The sequence below is a fragment of the Arachis ipaensis genome, chromosome B4 (genome assembly GCF_059453495.1).
Source record: "Arachis ipaensis isolate K30076 ecotype BB chromosome B4, ASM5945349v1, whole genome shotgun sequence".
Taxonomy (NCBI): domain Eukaryota; kingdom Viridiplantae; phylum Streptophyta; class Magnoliopsida; order Fabales; family Fabaceae; genus Arachis; species Arachis ipaensis.
The window spans coordinates 4,795,359-4,813,818 of NC_142439.1; the positions used below are offsets into that span (position 1 = coordinate 4,795,359).

At 34.8% G+C, this 18,460-nt stretch overlaps 2 protein-coding genes and 1 non-coding gene across 3 annotated transcripts; 1 reads left to right on the plus strand and 2 right to left on the minus strand.

Moving 5' to 3' along the window:
• Window positions 1–7,338: 7,338 nt before the first annotated feature.
• On the minus strand, window positions 7,339–7,410 carry TRNAP-AGG (transfer RNA proline (anticodon AGG)). Its single transcript has one exon. It is a non-coding gene; the product is annotated as a tRNA-Pro (tRNA).
• A 94-nt stretch (window positions 7,411–7,504) lies between these two features.
• On the plus strand, window positions 7,505–13,064 carry LOC107638526 (BRCT domain-containing DNA repair protein). Its single transcript, XM_016341847.3, has 8 exons — window positions 7,505–7,693; window positions 7,874–8,275; window positions 8,546–10,821; window positions 10,907–11,176; window positions 11,821–11,901; window positions 12,258–12,369; window positions 12,453–12,519; window positions 12,711–13,064. Exons 1-8 carry the CDS (start codon window positions 7,573–7,575, stop codon window positions 12,805–12,807), a joined length of 3,426 nt encoding a protein of 1,141 aa, XP_016197333.1. The 5' UTR covers window positions 7,505–7,572; the 3' UTR covers window positions 12,808–13,064.
• A 47-nt stretch (window positions 13,065–13,111) lies between these two features.
• LOC107638528 (uncharacterized) lies at window positions 13,112–16,960 on the minus strand. Its single transcript, XM_016341848.3, has 7 exons — window positions 16,468–16,960; window positions 15,905–16,054; window positions 14,942–15,082; window positions 14,788–14,862; window positions 14,518–14,631; window positions 13,918–14,411; window positions 13,112–13,798 (listed from the first exon to the last, which is right to left on the minus strand). Exons 1-7 carry the CDS (start codon window positions 16,958–16,960, stop codon window positions 13,166–13,168), a joined length of 2,100 nt encoding a protein of 699 aa, XP_016197334.2. The 3' UTR covers window positions 13,112–13,165.
• Window positions 16,961–18,460: the final 1,500 nt, after the last annotated feature.

Consider the following 18,460-nt stretch of genomic DNA (forward strand, 5'->3'; position numbering starts at 1 on the left):
ACGACGTCCACTTTGACCATTCAACATAGGAGGTTCGTTATGAGTGTAATCTTTTTTAGAGTTCAGGTGTGTTATGCTATCACTGTCTTGTAGTTTCCCCTTCGTACAAAGTGTATAAAGTTCCTACATGCTATGTTCTCCCTTATTGGAGCAAGAACATAAAGCGCAAGCATACTTATGTCAAGAGTAGCCACGATATGAGTCGGTCGGATGAGAGTCATACTGCATTCAGAGGATTATGTGCACACTTCTTCAACATTGCTCAGGAATTCGTCAATGACGATGATGAAACAGCCTTGCTGTATGCTGCTCTGGAAGAAACAAGGGCCAAGCTGACCGAGCACCGTGCCAAAAAGAGGTCCAAGGGGGTCACGGCAACCCACGATAGCATTGGCTCATAGAGTTCGACCGTGGTAGGTGTAGACGACATTTAAGCCTCGTCAAAGGTCACCATAAAGGGCCGGCCAAAGAGTAAGATGCCTGGCGCTTCCTTCGATAAGTCCTTCAAGAAATCTGCTCGGAGGAAGAACAAGAATGTCTCCCCGGTATATGTTTGTGTTAATCTGACCTTGCACTATTATTTCATATATTACTATGCAAGTCGTTAACTGTTGTCATTTGTTTTTGTTGTTTAGCAGGTTATTCGTTCAGAGGGATATGGAAATACAGAGTTCGGTGCTCCCGTTGGCTGCAATAAGCTCCAACAATTTGGTGGGTTCATGTCTATGTTAAGCTCCTTCGGCAATAGTTAGTATCTGTTGGACATGGCTTTCAGTACGTAATTCATGTATTAGATACTGTAGACGAAAATGGTAGTCTTCCTACATGCAAATGATATATGTCATGCTATTGTTGTACGGATAGAGTGGGATTGTTTTCTAAACATATCAGTTTCAGGTTTTTTTGTAGTTGTTGCAAGAAATTTTGGAGTGATTATATGATTATCTTTACACACAAATTTTGATTGTTTGTGTTTATATATAACTGGATGTTGACTATTATTGTACACGTGGATGGTTGGTTTTGGGGCTTCAACCCGTGTTCACTCTAGCACGTATTCAAAACGAATAACAGGATATTGGCTCAAGGTCAATGATCATGATTTCGACACTTAACAAATTCAAGTCATCCCACTTTGAAATACAAAACAGAAATTCTTGAATCAAGACTTAATTCTCTAGATGTTCGTTTCAATATGTATCTAGATGGTTACTTTCGTAAACAAAATAAATGGTCATTTTGATTACATGATTCCACTTATATTAGTGATTATATGATTATCTTTACGCAAAAATTTTGGATTGTTTGTGTCTATATATAACTGGATGTTCACTATTACTGTACACGTGGATGGTTGGTTTTGGGGCTTCACCCCGTGTTCACTATAGCATGAATTCAAAAGGAATCACGAGATCTTGGCTGAAGGTCAATGCTCCTGATTTCGACACTTAGCAAATTAAAGTCATTCCACTTTGAAATACGAAACAGAAATCCCTAAATCAAGACATAATTGGCCGGATGTTCGTTTCAATATGTATTTTAGATGGTTACTTTCGTAAACAAAATGGATGGTCATTTTGATTCACTGGGGATAACTATGTCATGCTTGAGGGATTGTAGATCAACAAATCCACAGAAGTTCAAAAAGTAAAAAAGGGACCACAACTACGTTCTCCTATTGTCTCAAAAATATATTCCCAAGACTCTAACCAGTACATAAGCCAAACAAGCATATCAAATGCTACACTTAAACATAAGTATGCTACTTTTTTCTGCCCTTGACCTTTTTCGCAGTTGGTAATCCTTCGGCACGTCGTGTTAATGTCCTCGTGCTAGGTGCTGTGAATGGTGATCTCACTTCCTTTCGCTTGTTTCGTGGTTGATTGCGGTGTACGGGTTCAGCTTTGTCCTCCAATAATGAAAGCACCTGATCAACCAATGCATTTTGTGGCCCACAGACAATGTCTAACATCAACTCCAACCTGATTGTTCTAAGGATATCCTGGATGAAGATTTTCATACCGAGTTAGATGATATAACCGTGACAGTAAATTGAGTTATAATTTAGACAAGGTATAAGCTAAAAAATTCGTTAAAGTCACCTTGTCCCATTCATCAAACTCACACCCATCAGTCCAATACTCCATGAACTTAATAACGTAGATGCCATAATCATAGGTACATACAAGGAAAACATTGGTTCAATCGGAACAACATGAATGTTACGGAAAGTACGCCACATTTAAAAAAAAGTCATGTTGTAAATTCAACTCACTTGTTTGGCTGCTCTTGAACACTAGCATATGAATGAGGCGGGCCATTTGTAGTCCGCACGTATGCGAGGATGGCAACTCTAGCCATGTCCTCGATCAGTCTCCCATGAAAAATAGGCACATATAAAGTGGGATAATGTGGTATACAACTAAGTATTACAAATCTCTAGCGGGCACAAAGAATATATTATGTTACCACATATGCATCCAGTTTATCCCGATCATCACCAGGCACAATGGAGTACATACTGTCAATTATCACAAGTCGATTATCACAAGTCGCTTTGCTGGTACGTCAAACGCATACACCCACCAATGGTTGTCCTAGCAGAAAGGAATCAACCACTGTAAACAAAGAAACTCAACTAAATCAACCATGAAAGATGAAGAACATCAATGAAATAAACAACAATCCCAACAAATTTATAAAAACACAACGCATGACAACACCCCATATACAACTGTAATCAAATATAAAACCCAGCAAAGAAACTCAAAATCAAATAACGCAACAACATGGCAACCCCAAACAGCAAAACTTACAAGGAGGTACAATCTTTTACAGGTTGTCTAATAGATGCAGAAATGTAAACTAGTTAAGTAGATTTCTAACTGTCCCATTTTCTCTTTGCTGCTTTGACTTTGTCAAAGAACCTATTAGCCTCACCAAAGCGTGGACCAAATCCCACATACACCGGATTTGCACCATCTTTGAATGACTCTATATTATGCACCTGTGTGACCGTTTCCTGGAAAGCCAAAACCAGTTACAATCCCAACCCATTCTGAAACGTATGGTAAACAATAGAAAATAAATACCAATATTCCTAGACAAACGCAGTAGAAATCATGCTTGAATCTTGTTGACTGGGAATCATTGAAAGTGTAGCAAATCCATTGAATAATCTACACGGTAAATTATGCAATTTTAAATTAAGGGGCGGTAACGATGTATTTATTTAAAATGCATGATTCAACTCAGACATGTACCATGCTGTTGACCCATCTACGAGCTTTTAGCGTTCATAGGTCCTTCCTTCGTACAACTAGATGCTCCCAACCTTTGAAGGCTGCCAAAGGTTCCTCTTTGTCTAGGGACGAGTTCAGTATCCATCTTCTGATTTGTTTATCCTTATGCTCTCCCTTTTCTATATTCCTAAGCCTCGGATGAATCGAAGGTGTTAGAGATGGGGTTGGTGTCTTCTCAAGCTGAGTCAACCCTAGTGAGAAGCTGGGTTTTCCTGGACTCAGAGTATGGTGACGTGGCTTCTTTGGCATCACTGTTTGAAGGGGCTCCATGCTTATGGGCCTTTTGTTTTGCCCTTGTTCAACAGTTGCCAACATTTCTTCGAATTTCGGACACTGCATTATGGAGACGTCAAATTCACTGCAACGAATGAAAACTATAGTTTGCTAAAACGATCGGCTATGCTTGGTAGGCCAAATGATGAATCCATGGGTAAAAGAGACTGAGACCACAAAGTAAACAATACACAACTTGCCTGTCAAAGTTGTACTCGATAAGCTGGACAAGTGCCAAGGATGGGGTACATGGAGCTGATTCCTTGTGGCTAGGGTGATCTTCGTGGCCCCTTCACGTTCGACATTGTCCTCGATCTCTGCTGGGCAGTCATCATTTGGCGAACCCTTTTGTTGGAATTGTCGGTTCCTCCTTTTGGCAAGTGGCTCATTCTCTTCATCATCAGAGTTGGGGACGATCAAAGGTGACTTTAATGAGATATTGAAAAATGTGTAATAACATGTTTGGTTTCATGTTTTAAAGTCCTAAAATCAATAGAGGAAAATGCTCACTAGCTCATAGAGTTCTAAAGCATGCAAACAAAACAAAACACCTAGTATACTTTAGAATATACTAGAAAGAAGGATGAAAAAGGCCATTGGAAATAATTGATTTTCATACTGTGGCCTATGATTCATCCATGGAGAGTTCTAAATATATGGTCTTCAAACCAAAAATAGCTTTCCAGATATCATGATCAGTAAATACAACTTTGCTTGCTAACATCCATTCCATACAGTGGGAACTGAAAAAATAACTATTCAGGCTATGCCGTAAACAATACATTGAACAATGAACAACAATTAGAAGCAATTTTAGTAAATCAACAACAAATAATTAAAAAATCAGAAGCAAAGAGACAATAACAAATGAACAACAATCAAAAGCAAAAGCACAATAACAAATAATTAAAAAATCAGAAGCAAAAATCAGAACAGAGAAATGATGCTGTGGGTGGCTGGGTGTATCTTGAAAATGACCTTACTTCAAAGAAATAAAATCAGAGCAGAGAATAAAAATCTAACAACCCTCAACCAAAAAATCAAAACCAACAACCCTAAACCTGTGAACCAAAATATACAAATAGAATTGAAAATCATGAATCAGAATTAACCCTAAACCCCTAAATCAAAATAGAACAAAAAAATTAGAATTAAAAAACAAAATCAGAATTAACAACTCAACCATAGAATCAAGAACAACTCAACCAAGTATTAATTATAAATTATAATCAATAAGAAAACTAAACTAGAATTAAAAAAAAAGAATCAGAATAAAAAAACAAACATGAGGCTTAGACTCCATTACAGAAGACGATGGAGGCTCGGTGGGAACTGGGGTCGGTGGCTCGGCGCTGCTGGGAAGAACGTTCCTGGGTCGGTGCTCGCTGGCGACGCTGGGCGCTGCTGGGAATAATGCTGCTGCCTGCTGGGTCGGTGCTCGCTGGGAACTGGGAAGAAGGCTTCGGTGCTGGTGGCTGGTGGGATTGCGACTGCGCGGGCGAGACTGAGAGCAAAGAGCGAGAGAAGCTAGGTTTCAAAATTAGGGGTGGGGGGGGGGGGTTATGTGACTTTAGGTCATGACTTGGGGAGTTGGAGGGTGTTTGCGTTTGGGGTCTGGGAGGGGGTAGGGGGGTTGGTTTTTTAGGTTTTTTCATAAACCGGTTCGGCTCGGTTGGAATTTTCATGGACAGAACCGAAAAACCGAATCGAACCGCAATAAAAACAGCAAAACTTTTTTTTTTCGGTTTTCGATTTTTCGGTTCAGTTAGTCGGTTTGGTCGGTCCGGTTCGATTTTGAACACCCCTATGCCACGTGTCATAAGATGATTGGTTGACGTGTCAAGTCAGTGACACCTAACATGCCACGTGTTACTTGACATGTAAAAAAATTATTTATAATCAAAATAGTCCCTAAAAGTTCAGACGTAAGTCATTTTCATCCCTAAAATTTTATAAATTAATCAAATTAATCCTTATATAATATTTTATTCATAATATTAAATTTAAAATATTTTTTGATAGTACTAATTTTAATATTATTTTTTAGACCTTAATAAATAAATTTTTTTTACATAAAATAATAAAAATAATTAAATTATTATAAAATTATTTTGTCATTTGTATTTTAAAATTTTATATTTTTAAATTATAATTTTTTTATAGTGATTTTTTTATTTAAACGAGTTTATCAATTTATTGTTGATTATATATTTAAAAATTTTATATTTTAAATTTCACTAAATAATATAGTAGTTATTTTAAAATTTAAATATTTTAAAATTATATTTTTTATTATTATTTAATTTATATGGTAGAACTCAATAATTAAAAAACTATTTGTGGGATCACTTGTTAAATCTGATTATTTTAATATAGTTTTTTAAAAGAGTGAATACCCCATCCGGCCCCTAACAATTATCTCGAAAGGACAACGAGGCCCCCAAGAAAAAAAACACCCAATTCGGCCACTGATAATTTTTTTTGGGACTGATTAGCCCCTGTACCAAAAAAAATAACGTTGATTTTTTTTGGTACAGGGGCCTCGTTGTCCTTTCGAAGTAATTGTCAGGGGCCGGGTTAGGTTTTTTTTTTGTCAGGGGCCGAGTTGGAATTTTTTTTTTGTCAGGGGCCTCGTTGTCTTTCGAGGTAATTGTCAGGAGCTAATTTGGGTTTTATTCTTTTTAAAATAACTACTATATTTATTTAGTGAGATCTGAAAGATTAAAACTTTTAAAATAACTATTATATATATTTAGTAAAGTCTAAAATATTAAAACTAGTTATATACTAAAAGTTTTAATATTTTGAATTTTACTAAATAAATATAATAATTATTTAAAAAAATATATTAAAAAATTTAGATTCAACAATAATAAAAATTATAATTTTAAAAAATTTAAAAATTTAAATTTAAAAATAAATACTTATTATTTAGTGAGATTTAAAATATTAAATTTTTAAATATATAATCAACAATAATTTAATAAAATCCTTTAAATAAAAAAAGTTTACTATAAAAAAATTATAATTTAAAAATGTAAAATTTTAAAATGCAAATAACAAAATAAATTTTAAATAACTTAATTATTTTTATTATTTTATGTAAATAGAATTTTATTTATTAAGGTCTAAAAAATAATATTAAAAATTAGTACTATAAAAAATATTTTAAATTTAATATTATGAAAAAAATAAAAAAAATTATATAAAAATTAATTTGATTAATTTTTAACATTTTAGAGATGAAAATGACTTACGTCTGGACTTTTAGAGACTATTTTGATTATAAATAACTATTTTACATGTCAAGTGACACATGGCGTGCTAGGTGTCACTGACCTGACACGTCAACCAATCATTTTGTAACACGTGACATTAACATGCTACGTGGCACTAACGAAAGGACCAATTTAACTTATGGTTTACCTTTCAAAGACTAATATGACTAGAAAAATCATTTGAGGACTAATTTAAAAAATGGGATATCTTTTCGGGACAAATTTGACTATTAACCTGTATTTTATAACATGTTACTAACTATTTCTAATTATTCAAAATAAAAAATTTAAATAAATCTAATTAATTATTAATCTAATTTAAGTAATTTCTATTTTAATTTTTAAACCTTGTTGAAAATTGAAAATTTTTTTCTCTGGACCCAACCAAATGGGAGAAGTCGTTGAATGTTCTCACCAATATATTGCCTAATTCAATGTACAGGCCCATAACCACAATCAATTTATAAAAAGAGAAAACTAGAATAGGGGCATTCCGAGAATTGAACTCGGGACCTCTCGCACCCTAAGCGAGAATCATACCACTAGACCAAATGCCCTTTTTTTGTCTCTATATCAATTAAAATTATAATTTAATCAGGAAACCGCCAATTTTTTCCCTCCAAAAAATTTGGCACAGAACCCTTATTCTTCGCGCTCCACTTCTCTTTCGATGATGATGAACCATTTTATGCCCTAATTTGCATAGCCATTTCGCAGCAATGGCTTCTTCTAGGGAAGACAAGAACAAGAACAACAACACATACAGCAGAGACACTTCGATTCATGAAGAATTCGACTTCCTTGATACTCAGCCACTCGACATTCCTGACTCTCCCTCTTGTGGGTTCTCTTTTTCCTTTTTCACTTCTTCCATTACTCTCTTCAAGCTCACTCTTTTCTCTATTTATTGCTTTACATTAACCACATTTTTTTCCATATAATGTTTTATTTATGTTTATTTTGTTTTTAACAAAAGTTTAAATTTGACGTTTTTTGGGGATTTATTGTTACTGTGTTCAGGTGATGACGAATCGCGCTACTTCGAAGACACAGAGCCTTTTGATGATTGCGATGATGATAATATGGAAGCTGAGCCGATGAACCTCGCAGGCGAGACTCAGGTGTTGGATTTCGCTGGTGAGACTCAGCCGTTGGATGATTTTGACGGTGCTGCTCTTGTTGATGACTGCACACAGTTGCTGAATAAAGAAGGGGATGTTGGATTTGAAAGTGGTGGTGAAGGTGAAGTCGAAGGTTTAGATGGAACTCAGGTTTTAGAGGGTGTGGATGATGATGCGGATGTCTCCGACGGTGGTGATCGTCAATCTGCGTATAACAAGCAGGAGGAAGAGCATGAAAGATTCTCTGATGAGAAATCGTTTGGGAATATTGATTCTATTGAAAATGAACTCAACAGCTCAGGTGAACCCCTTGAACTTTTCTTTTAGGTACATTAACATTGGTGTATATTTGGGGCATTTGATGGATTATTGGGCATATGATATCACTGTCACAAATCTGATCTTAGAGTCTTGGTGCTGATGCCTTTTTGAGCTGCAACCTCATTGGCAACTGTTTGTTGTATACAAGTGTGGTGTATCATTGTTTCTCCTGTTCTACACTGTTTTGTATATAAATTTAATGTCACTGTTCTTTTGGTTGCGCTGGTAAAGTTTATTTTATTTATTACAGGTTTGAAGCCACCACGATTTACTTATCTGCGTGTTGAATCTTTAAGGAAAGCTGCTTTAGCTGCTCGCGATGTGGCTTCGAAAAAAACTTCAAATGGGACCAGTTCTGACAAGGGCAATAGCCAGTCTTGTCAAGAACATATGGTTGTAAAGGATAATGATGAATCCTTTCCCAGATGTTATGGGAAAGTTGAAGAAGTTAATCGGGAATGCAGTGGTGGGAAATACAGCGTGGAGATAGAGGGACAGAAGAACAAAAATGCAGACAAGGTTGCTAGCTCAGCAGTGAGGAAACTTTTCAATGATGCTTTGTCCATTGAAACTAATGAACCTTCTCTTGAAAGCAATGATTTTGATGGAGTGGATGAGTTGCCTATCTGCCATGATGGGTTAAGCTATGTCAACTCTCAAGAACCTGGAGAGTTGTCGCAGCTTAATGCTCTTGATTTTGTAGATAGGTTTCTCCACGATAATATCATGGAGTTTGATCAAGATACTAACCGTGTTAAAAATACTACAAGAATAACAACCACCATGCCTTTTTCCGCTAACTCTGCTAAGAATGTGGAGGAAAAATCAAAGTCAGTGGCCAATGGAAAAGGGCAACAAAATTTGGCCAAAAGAGTTACTGATAGGGGCAAAGATGCAAAAGCTGCAGTCTTTGACTGGGATGATAGCCGTGAGGATGAAGGTGGGGGAGACATATACCTTAGAAGAAAGGAGGACTTCTTTTATTGTGAAACTCGTGGATCAAAATCTTTGCCAGTATCCCAGAAGACCAAAGTCTACAGGCCAAATAATGATAAAGATGCTGAGGAAAAGTTAAATATCCCTAGTAGGAAAACTCGTGCAGTTCACTCTGATTCAAGGTTAGGGAGGCATAATCAGAGAGTATGGGATAATACTGTAGAGGAAGCAACAAGAAGAATAACAAGGAACCTTGCTAAGGAGTTGGGTGAACAGCTTGATCCCAACTGTTCTAGAGGAGAGATGGAACCCAAGGCTAATGCAGATGTACGGGAAATGATGGATGTAGGTCTTGATACTCAAATGGCTGCTGAGGCTATGGAAGCTTTATGTGGTGCTGAAACTCTTGCTAATGATACTATTTGTATTACTAGAAGCAGTTCAAAAGGTCAACACAATAATTCTTCTGCTGGAAAATTTGGGCCTGTTGGATCTAGGGATAGTTCAAGGCAGTTTGACAAGAAAAGGAAAGCTGAAGTTAAGTCAGATTTGCAAACTTCAAGTTTATCAAAGAAATGTACAGAAGTCGGACAGTGCAAAAAGGGAAATATTGTTACAAGATCAAAGAGGACTAAGCTAAATGCAGAAGCCATACAAACCTCAGGTGCTAATGAGAATGGAAGAAGAGGAGTTTTGTCTCCAATGGTTGATCAAAGAAAATCAACAGGTGCTTTGAAAATACTTGATCATGGTGAATTAAAGATTCATGATCGCAATGACACAGAAAGTGGAAGGAGTAGAGTTAATGAAAAGCACTTACAGGATGAGGTTTATCATTGTACGCCAATTGCTTGTAGAACTAGACAGTCTTTAACGGTAAATCAATTTAGTGGTAGGATTGGTTCCCTTGAGAAGACTAATGGAACTGGCCTCCATGCAGATGAATCACTGGATCCTAATTCTACTCCAAAAGCAAGTACTGCAGCCATTAGCAATGAGATTGAAATGGATACATTAGATTGTCCTAGAAGAAGGAGATCACTTAGGATTAGGAAGTATTCTGATCATGATAAAGGATCTGAGAATTTAGTAGATTCATCTAAATCATCTGTGCCGCCCAAAGGGAAATCTAGTGCTGGAAATATTCATTCTAGGAGTCCTATTGATTGTAATGTTATAGCTGAGAAGGATGAAAATCTGAAATCGGATGGAAAGAATATTGCAGCTGTCCGGTTGTCTAGCAATAATTTTGAAGTCACCAATTCAGATGAATCGCCAAAAGATTGTCACAAATCCTCTGACTTGGCTTCTGCGACAACGCCAGCTAATTGTAAGACACCAATGAATGATGCTTCACCTGTTTGTATGGGAGATGATTATTACAAGCAATCTTGCAATAGAAATCTTTCAAGGTCATGCCTTCACAAAGTTTTCCGTAAGGAGCTCCAAAGAGAACTCCGTAACTTGAGTCCCGTTAGCCCGGAATTGACAACTCCATCTAAAGATTCAAGGAAGAGGAGGGATATGACTGATGTTCGAATTCTGTACAGCAACCACTTAAACGAAGATATTATTAAGCATCAGAAGAAGGTAATGATGTCTAACCTTCGATACTGTCAGTGTTACTGAAACATAGTCGGGTTTTAGTTTAATTTTGTTTATGGACTTATTACAGATTTTAGCACGACTCGGCGTTTCTGTAGCATCCTCCATTGCAGACGCAACACATTTCATAGCTGATCAATTTGTACGTACAAGGAATATGTTAGAAGCTATTGCATTTGGCAAACCAGTGGTCACACACTTATGGATTGAGAGCTGCGGACAAGCTAGCTGTTTTATTGATGAGAAAAATTACATATTAAGGGACGCAAAAAAGGAAAAGGAGTTTGGTTTCAGCATGCCAGTGTCACTTGCCCGTGCATCCCGGCATCCACTTCTAGAGGTGAATGAATCTATGGAACCAATTAAGTCTTTTAACCATTAATTCATGCATGTGGTTCACTGGCTAAGATTTTAGCAAACTTATTATTCTAACTGTTTTGTACAAATATCTGTTGGTTACGTATGTGGGCATGCATGCATCTGCACTTGTGTATGTTAAAACAACTCCAGCAATTTTTTCCTTTTAAGTTCTACTTGCAATAGCTATGACCCGATAGTTTTCAACTTGATAGTGTTAAAGTCCCCTGTTTAGTTGTTCATGTGACAATCATTTGTTACATGGCATTGTGCTGCATTGTCTGCATAAAAGCATTGCCTGCAAACATGGGCATGTCATTAAATTAAAAGCTACCTCTAATAAATAAGCTTGTGTCACATCCGCAAAGGTATAGCTTCCCCTATTGCTTGTTGACAAGGGACTTAATTCCTTGTAACTGAACCATATAAACAAATTGCTTATGGGTTAAAATAATTACTTCAAAATTAAGTGAATCATAGTTGAACTTTCAAAAGACTTGGAGGCACAACAACAACAACAACAAAGTCTTATCCCACTAGACACAAAAGCTTAATTAATCAGATTTAAAAAACAAACTGGCATTTTTTGGCTTGTTGCCCCTGCTAAATGACCATTACTTTCTGCAGGGTCGAAGAGTATTAATCACCCCAAATACTAAACCTAGTAAAGAGATTATTTCAACTTTAGTAAGGGCAGTTCAGGGCCAGGTATGAATCTCTCTCTCTTTAAGCATTTACCTTGTTTATACGCCTAAGTCGTCAGGGGATAAAAAATGTCTTTAGAATTTGGATAGTTCCTTGTTGCCGTGAATTTTCTTTTGTTTCTATCTCACTGGCAAAGAAATTACTTGATAACTTAATTGTCATTTTTCATTTTATTATTAATACTTATTGGAGTACATTGATGTTTTTTAATCATGAAATTGGTGGGTTATTCCCTCCTCCCCACCCTCTTTTCTGAAATATATATCGACATTTCTATGCATGCAATTCAACTAGTCCACGTTTTGACTGCAACCTTTGGCTTGATTCATCTTAATATCTTTTTCTTGTAATTCTTGTAGGCAATGGAGAGGATCTGCAGATCTGTTTTGAAGGATAATAAGATCTTAGATGATCTACTGATCCTATCTTGTGAAGAAGATTATGCCTCTTGTGTGCCTTTTCTTGAAAAGGGTTAGAATCTGTTTCAATTACCTTCAAAAAATTATAATCTGCCTAAAAGCCAAAATAAAAAATAACATGTTCTGCGCATGCAGGGGTAATGGTGTACAGTTCAGAACTATTGTTGAATGGCATAGTTATTCAGAAGTTAGATTATGAAAGGTTGGATTTTTGTTTCTTCCGCTCTTGTATATTCAACTTAAATCTCTCTAGTGGGAGAAATGTTTTCTGCTTCTGATGACTAATGTACTGCAACAAATTACATTCCCTATATGATGGGTCTTATGATTATTATGTGTCCCTGTAAATGGCATTTCATTAATTCATTCCTCTTATGCACTTTTTGGTTGCAGGCATTGTCTCTTTGCAGAGCATGTGAAGAAAACCCGTTCCACTGTATGGCTGAGAAAAGATGACAGAACATTTCTTCCTGTTACAAAGTGCACTTAACTTTTTAACTTAATTTTTGTTATGATCATGTATAGAATTTAGGTCTTGTAACTATTTTCCAAAGCATTTTTTTCATGTAGGACAGATGTTGCCCCTTTATATTTCATCCTGCTGCTGTAATTTTGTGTGATGCTCATAACGGACGATGTCAGTGGTAACCATGGACCTGGGTTGTGTATGCACGATGAGATGTACTAGTATATTGAATTACTAGTATTGTTTATAGTAAAAAAAAATCCATTGCAGTTCATCTTAAACTCTCTATCTAACAGCAGAAGTTCCTGATCTGGACCCTATCTAGTAGCTATAGTTTATTGTTCAGCATTTATCAAATTACACAGTAAATAAATATCTTTAGCTAATGATGATGATCAGGTAAGTAGTTAGGCAACACCTTATAGCTGCGCTGAGGAACCTTCCGAAGCATAGCCAAAGCCAGATCAATGTAAAGTGGGAGTTGGACTAGTGCGAAAAATGACACAGGCAAACAAGTTGCAGCATATATGGGGAAAACTGCATATTTCAGTTCATCTTCAATGATGAAGTAATGCCCTGCACAGAAAGAGATCAACACCGATGCTATCGATGCGAAGAGTGTTGTCAGCCCCACAAGAAGCTTTCTTGGCAAGTCAACAACAAAATCCTTCTCTTGGAACCGAGATGTGAGTACCGAGAGAAACAAAACAAGGGATGTGACAGACGAACAGAGTGCAATGAGTGATGCTACAGCAAAGACGTGGAATGCAGGTCTACCCCTTAGAAGTGGTATACCAGTGTTTTGATCAGGACCACCTGGTATAGCTGTTGAGGTTGTGAATGCCACAGTTGCAACAAGTGCTGCAACCACTGAGCATGATTCTGCAGTTTTGGTGAGCCATTTACCACCTTCTTTCACAAGTTGCCCATGGGTACTAACAAAGACTTGCTTTGCTGTTTGCCCCTTCCTATTGTAGCGTTCATAGAAATTTGGCGGCATGGAGTTCTTAACAAGCTGCAAAAGCCACAAGGATCATGAGTCATTGTTTCAATGCAACTTTGAATTGTTGTTAAACTATTATTTGCCAATGAAACATAATATTATCTGACCAGCAACATTCTAATTTGCATTACCTTATACCATTTATATTCCCACTGCATTTGCATTGCAGCACCAGGGACACGCCAAGGCTTATGGCTTCTATATGTAGCAGCAAGGTGCAATGCACTGTTACCTTGGCTGTCTACTTGGCGAAATGCGCTCTCTTTGGTTATGTCAGACTTATTCAACATATTATACACATGGGGCTGCCGATTCTCTATAGCCAAAAGAACAACATTCTTGTTATCGGAATCCACATCCTGTATAGCCACTGGAAATATATCCAAGATCTTCTCAACCATCTCAGTTATTCCCATTTTTGCTGCAATCAATATAGGTGAATCTGTTCTCCTTTCTGCATAAATTCCATTCTGCATACCACTATCTGTTTTCCCTTTTCCCTGAGGAGTTCCTCCATTATATGTGTACTTGTATATTGAAGCGCGCTGAATCAGTTCATTCATCACTTGTTTTGCCCACATGTGCCTCGCCTTCCTCCTTTGGATTTTGTCTATCCAAGATGATCCTGCAATTTGCCACTCAGTAAAAAAAGGGGTAGGAACTTGTTTTCTTTTTCTTAATTTCTTGTGAAACAACTTATGAGAACTCTAGTGCTTGTTGATATATATTACCTACACCACAGATAAGTAGCAATGCCTTTATTGTAAATATTAGAATCCGGATAATGGTTTCCCAATTTGGTGGAAACCGGTTATATTTGGTTTCTTTCTTTGTCATCTCTTTCTCTGCATGTGTATACACACACTAGATGTTAGGAAATGAGTGTAAAATGCCCAAAAAAAAAAACACCTAAAGTTGAACCAGCTGCAACTGTAACATTTAACATGCAGGCCACAAAAACTGTGTAATTAGTAAAAGATTAAATTTGCTGTAATCAATACCATATCTGATGTAGGGTTTTCTTGAAAAATTCTCTTCATCATCAGTTTCAGCTTTACGAGTATGTTTTCCAAAGGCTGTGTCATATTGTAAATTGACAAATTAGTACAGTTAAACTTGGCATATGCATATACTAGACATGGTTGATTAACTCACTCAGAGCTTTAGCTGCACGCATAAACAAAGACACAAAGCTCATGCATGTCTTGTAGTTCATTGGATACTTAGTTTTCTGCTTATCTCTCCGATTGTTATGTAGTTCATTTGCTTCCTCGCTGACATCATCAACAATCAAACCTGACAGGATCACGGTTTATTAGAGAGGAAAACTAAATTTCATAATTTTATATTACTTTTTTATGTTTTCGTTCTCATTCATTTTTTTAACTCTTTTTTTTAAATTATTACAAACTAAAGAATGAAAAGATGTAGTTTTATATAACTCTAATATAAAAATATCTATGCCTTTTATAAAAATAAATGAATTCAAATCCCTAAAACAATGAACTATAATTTGTATAATATTTTAGTTGAATAATTATACAAAATTATATACAAATTGTCAAATAAATATTCTGTAAAATATATTTAATATAAAATACTTTAAATTTAATATTAGTTTATATATTATCTAATCAATCTCTAAATAATAAAACACTTATTAAAATATACTATATAGTATAATTGATTTATTTTTTCGCACATTGAGTGGGTCTCATTCTAGTTACTATGACTAGAATAAAGGTAGGTAATCCACCTTATTGCTAGAAAATTTACTTGTAGACAAATAGGGGAACTCGTATGTTAACATCGGTAGATTTCAATCATTCTATTGATGAACTTAATTAAAGAAATTTATATCTATTGATGTGAATTTCTTTGATCAGAAGTACATTTAAATTTAATCTTCCATATTTCTATTTCTAATTTATTATATATGTAAATATGGAACAAATAAGGTCTAAACATTATGTGAAAAAATTCATTTTAAATATGGAATATTAAAGCCATTAAGAATTTTAAAAGTAGAAAAAAAATGCTTAAGATTCTTAAAATCATGTTAGTTTTGATAAAGAAACAGAATACTATAGAAGTGTGTAAGAACGGAAGTGTTCTCACAATTATAGACAAAACGATCTAAAAACTCCATCCTGGTGCTGCTTTTGAAACAATTAGGCTTCATGGCAAGGATATGCAGAGGTGACCACCCATCCTGGTTTACAGAATCCGCAAGGTTTGGGTACAAGTCAATTATTTTAAGTGCCAATCCTGTCAAATTCATCAAAACTTTAAATATATTCAATGAAATACAAGTGCTAGATATGATCATGAAATGTTTTTAACATAATGTGTATAAATAATATACTAGTTGATATCGGTATATCCAATGTTATCAAACTTGACTTGAGCATTTACGAGTTAACTCGAGAGTTCGATAATGTGGATCACCATTTAACAAGTGTGGATCAAGTTTGGATCTTAGTTATACAAGTGTTAGCTGTGATATTAACAAAAATGTATCTAGATTTTGGAGTACCAAAAAGTTAGGTAACCAAATGAGTACATAAATGATATTTAATTTTAGTATGTTGATTAATAAAATCAAAATGAGTATGCATAACTAACAAATAGTTAATATGATCAAACATGACAAAATTGATGACAATGCATGAGACACTTACCAAAATATTCACTTGAGATGGTGCAATGAAGAATGGTATTTCCATTGTTCTTTCTGCAAAGTGAGTAGTCATCTTTGTTTTGTTGGTGGCCATAGAGACAAAAGAATGCATCCTTCTTACCATGAATCGCTGCCAAGAAGAGCGGCGTCTCGCCTTGGAAGTTGCGCCAAGAAATGAGTGTAGGGTCCCTTCTAGCTATATTGTAGCAAATTTCCATATTTCCAAGCTCAGCTGCAAGATGCAGAGGAGTGTTTCCCTTTGAGTTCTGCAACTTTAAGATTGCAAGACACACTTCTTCTGTGATATTATCCAAAAGGGTTGTCACAAAATTGGTTTGGCCTACATAAACAGCAATGTGTAACACTGTATCTTCTGCTCTTGTGATCTTTGCTTCTAATGTCAATTGGTTCTTCTCATAAACCTCTAAGACCTCTCTAATCTGACCCTTAGTGGCATAACGAAACAAATTTTCAACCTCAGAATTCTGCTCCATTTTTTCTGGTGTCCAAATAACCTATCTATGTCCCTCTAAGTTGGAGTATATTATCAATATCAACAAGCTTAACAAAGGTTATGTTAAAGTTACATATATACATGCAGTCCCTTTGCTTATTATTATAATATTGATTTTCCAATTTGTTAAATAATGATTTCTGAGTTAGCATCCAGAAGGAAGCAAAGACACTATATATTGCAATTAAAGCACATGGAATTCAACTAGTCCCAAAAATTTGGTGAGAATATAAACTGAACAAGTAAAGAAGAAGTGGAAGCATGATAAGAAATAAGGTTTTATATTAATACATTAGACATTTACAGTACATATTCCTGCATAATATGAAAAGCAATGCATGTCTTTTCCTGAATTTCATATATTATCAACTTGCTTTAGTCCATTTGTTTCTGCTATAACAGAAAAACTTCCATTTCTTTCTCTGCAAGATAAGCATTTTGCTGTCATGAAGGAAATATATTCCAGTGTACTTTAAACATGTCTAAGTTGATTAAAGTTTATTAGTTATTGTAAAAGTGGCACATACTTGTTAAGATCGTTATATTTATGTTGAATTAGGTACTTCAAAGTTATTATTTATTTCTGAAAAAGAACTGGGGGGAAATTGAAGAAAACATGTAGCTAGATTTGCTTTTCTAAACTTTTATAGTTGCATCCAACCCACTCTGACATACCAATACCATCAAGTTAACTTGTAAATTGTTGTGTTTAGATCCCTTCCTTAAATCAAGGTTACAAGTTGAATTTGATGATTCACATTTTCCTAAACCCCACAAATCTATCTATCTATCTATCTATCTATCTATCTATCTATATAAAAGTTGATACCTATATTTTCTTGTAACTAAAAAATGACGTTTCTTCTACTTATTCTATTGTCACATAAGTTTTTTTATCAGTTATAATTTTTTTTTATAGAATTTTAAATTAATTTTTTTATTACCCTTTCTCATTTAATGACATTATCTAGTATTATCTCCTAATTAATGATAAATTTAATACCATTATTAGTTTATTTTTTAAGAAAAAAATGTTATGTTATGTTATTTATCATTAATTAATTCTATTTATTAAAAATTATACTTAAACAAATACTTTTATATATATATATATATATATAGATTGATAGAATTAATTTTTATTATACTACAGAATTTACTATGATATAATGTTTTGTTTTAAGAGTTAAAAATATTACTTAAGCAAATACTTCAATATATATATAAAATATTATCAGTGTAATATACTATAAAACTTATTATATTTGTTTTAACAGCTATATAGATTATTTCATAACTAATTAATTTTATTTATTAATTAATTATTGATTCTATTTATTAAAATATTATTCTATTATTCAAAATTCCTCTATTATCATTTTAGTTATCTAAAATAATTTATACAAAAAGTTTATAATATTAGTTTTTCACATATTGTGCGGATCTAAATCTAGTTTAGCCAAATTCTAGTTTGATAACC